The following is an 810-nucleotide window of genomic DNA, read 5'->3' on the forward strand; positions in this document are numbered from 1 at the left end:
GTGGGGCCCGATTCCGGGAGAGCTCGCGGCCCAAACGGGCCTAATCGTTCCTGGAGCCGTCTCTGGCAAGCATTTTGCCTTTCTTCGAAACGAAGGGGGTAACATTTGTCCTGGTGCTGGAGTCCTATTCGAATTTGAAGGGATTCGACCGGAGAGGCTCGCAATTTTCCCTCCTGTGCATTCTTGCCCGTCGACCAGGATATACACCGGGACAACTGTGTATTCATTTGCAAGCAACGGTAGCATCATTTACATGGATTTGTCGTACAATCATCTTAACGGGTCGATCCCAGTTGAGTTTGGGCCGATGGATTTCCTCCAAGTTCTAAATTTAGGGCACAATCAGCTCACTGGAGAGATCCCGGAGTCCTTTGGAGGGATGAAGATTCTTGGCGTTCTTGATCTTTCTTACAACCATTTGACTGGATCGATCCCTGGATCTCTTGTGACACTGTCATTTCTCAACGATATGGATGTGTCAAACAACAATCTCACCGGCCCTATTCCCGCCGGAGGGCAGCTTATGACGTTCTTGCCATCAAGGTTCGCCAACAATTCCGGCCTGTGCGGGCTCCCGTTGCCACCTTGTGGGTCCCAGGACCGGAATGGGACCCATGGTTCAGATTCGAATTCTGGCGGGAAGAGGAGGCGGCTGTTTGGTGGGAGCATGGTGGTCGGGGTAACCCTAGCTGTTCTCATCATATTCTCTTTGATTCTAGTCCTCTTCAAGATGAGCAAGCATCAGAAGAAGGCTGAGGCCGCAAGTGCCTACATGGAAACCCTCCCTGGCCCATTCAGTGGCAGCGGCGG

The 810-nt window shown here is 52.5% G+C and overlaps 1 protein-coding gene across 2 annotated transcripts in view; it reads left to right on the plus strand.

Moving 5' to 3' along the window:
• Window positions 1–810, plus strand: part of LOC109843057 (brassinosteroid LRR receptor kinase BRL1-like) — a 4,501-nt gene that overhangs the window by 2,477 nt on the left and 1,214 nt on the right. For both annotated transcript variants that reach the window (XM_020411989.1, XM_020411990.1), the window contains exon 2: window positions 1–810. This exon is cut by the window's left edge and continues 1,856 nt beyond it; it is cut by the window's right edge and continues 1,214 nt beyond it. In XM_020411989.1, coding sequence (XP_020267578.1) covers window positions 1–810 — 810 coding nt within the window.

This window comes from Asparagus officinalis, chromosome 5, assembly GCF_001876935.1.
Source record: "Asparagus officinalis chromosome 5, Aspof.V1, whole genome shotgun sequence".
NCBI classification, from domain to species: Eukaryota; Viridiplantae; Streptophyta; class Magnoliopsida; order Asparagales; family Asparagaceae; genus Asparagus; species Asparagus officinalis.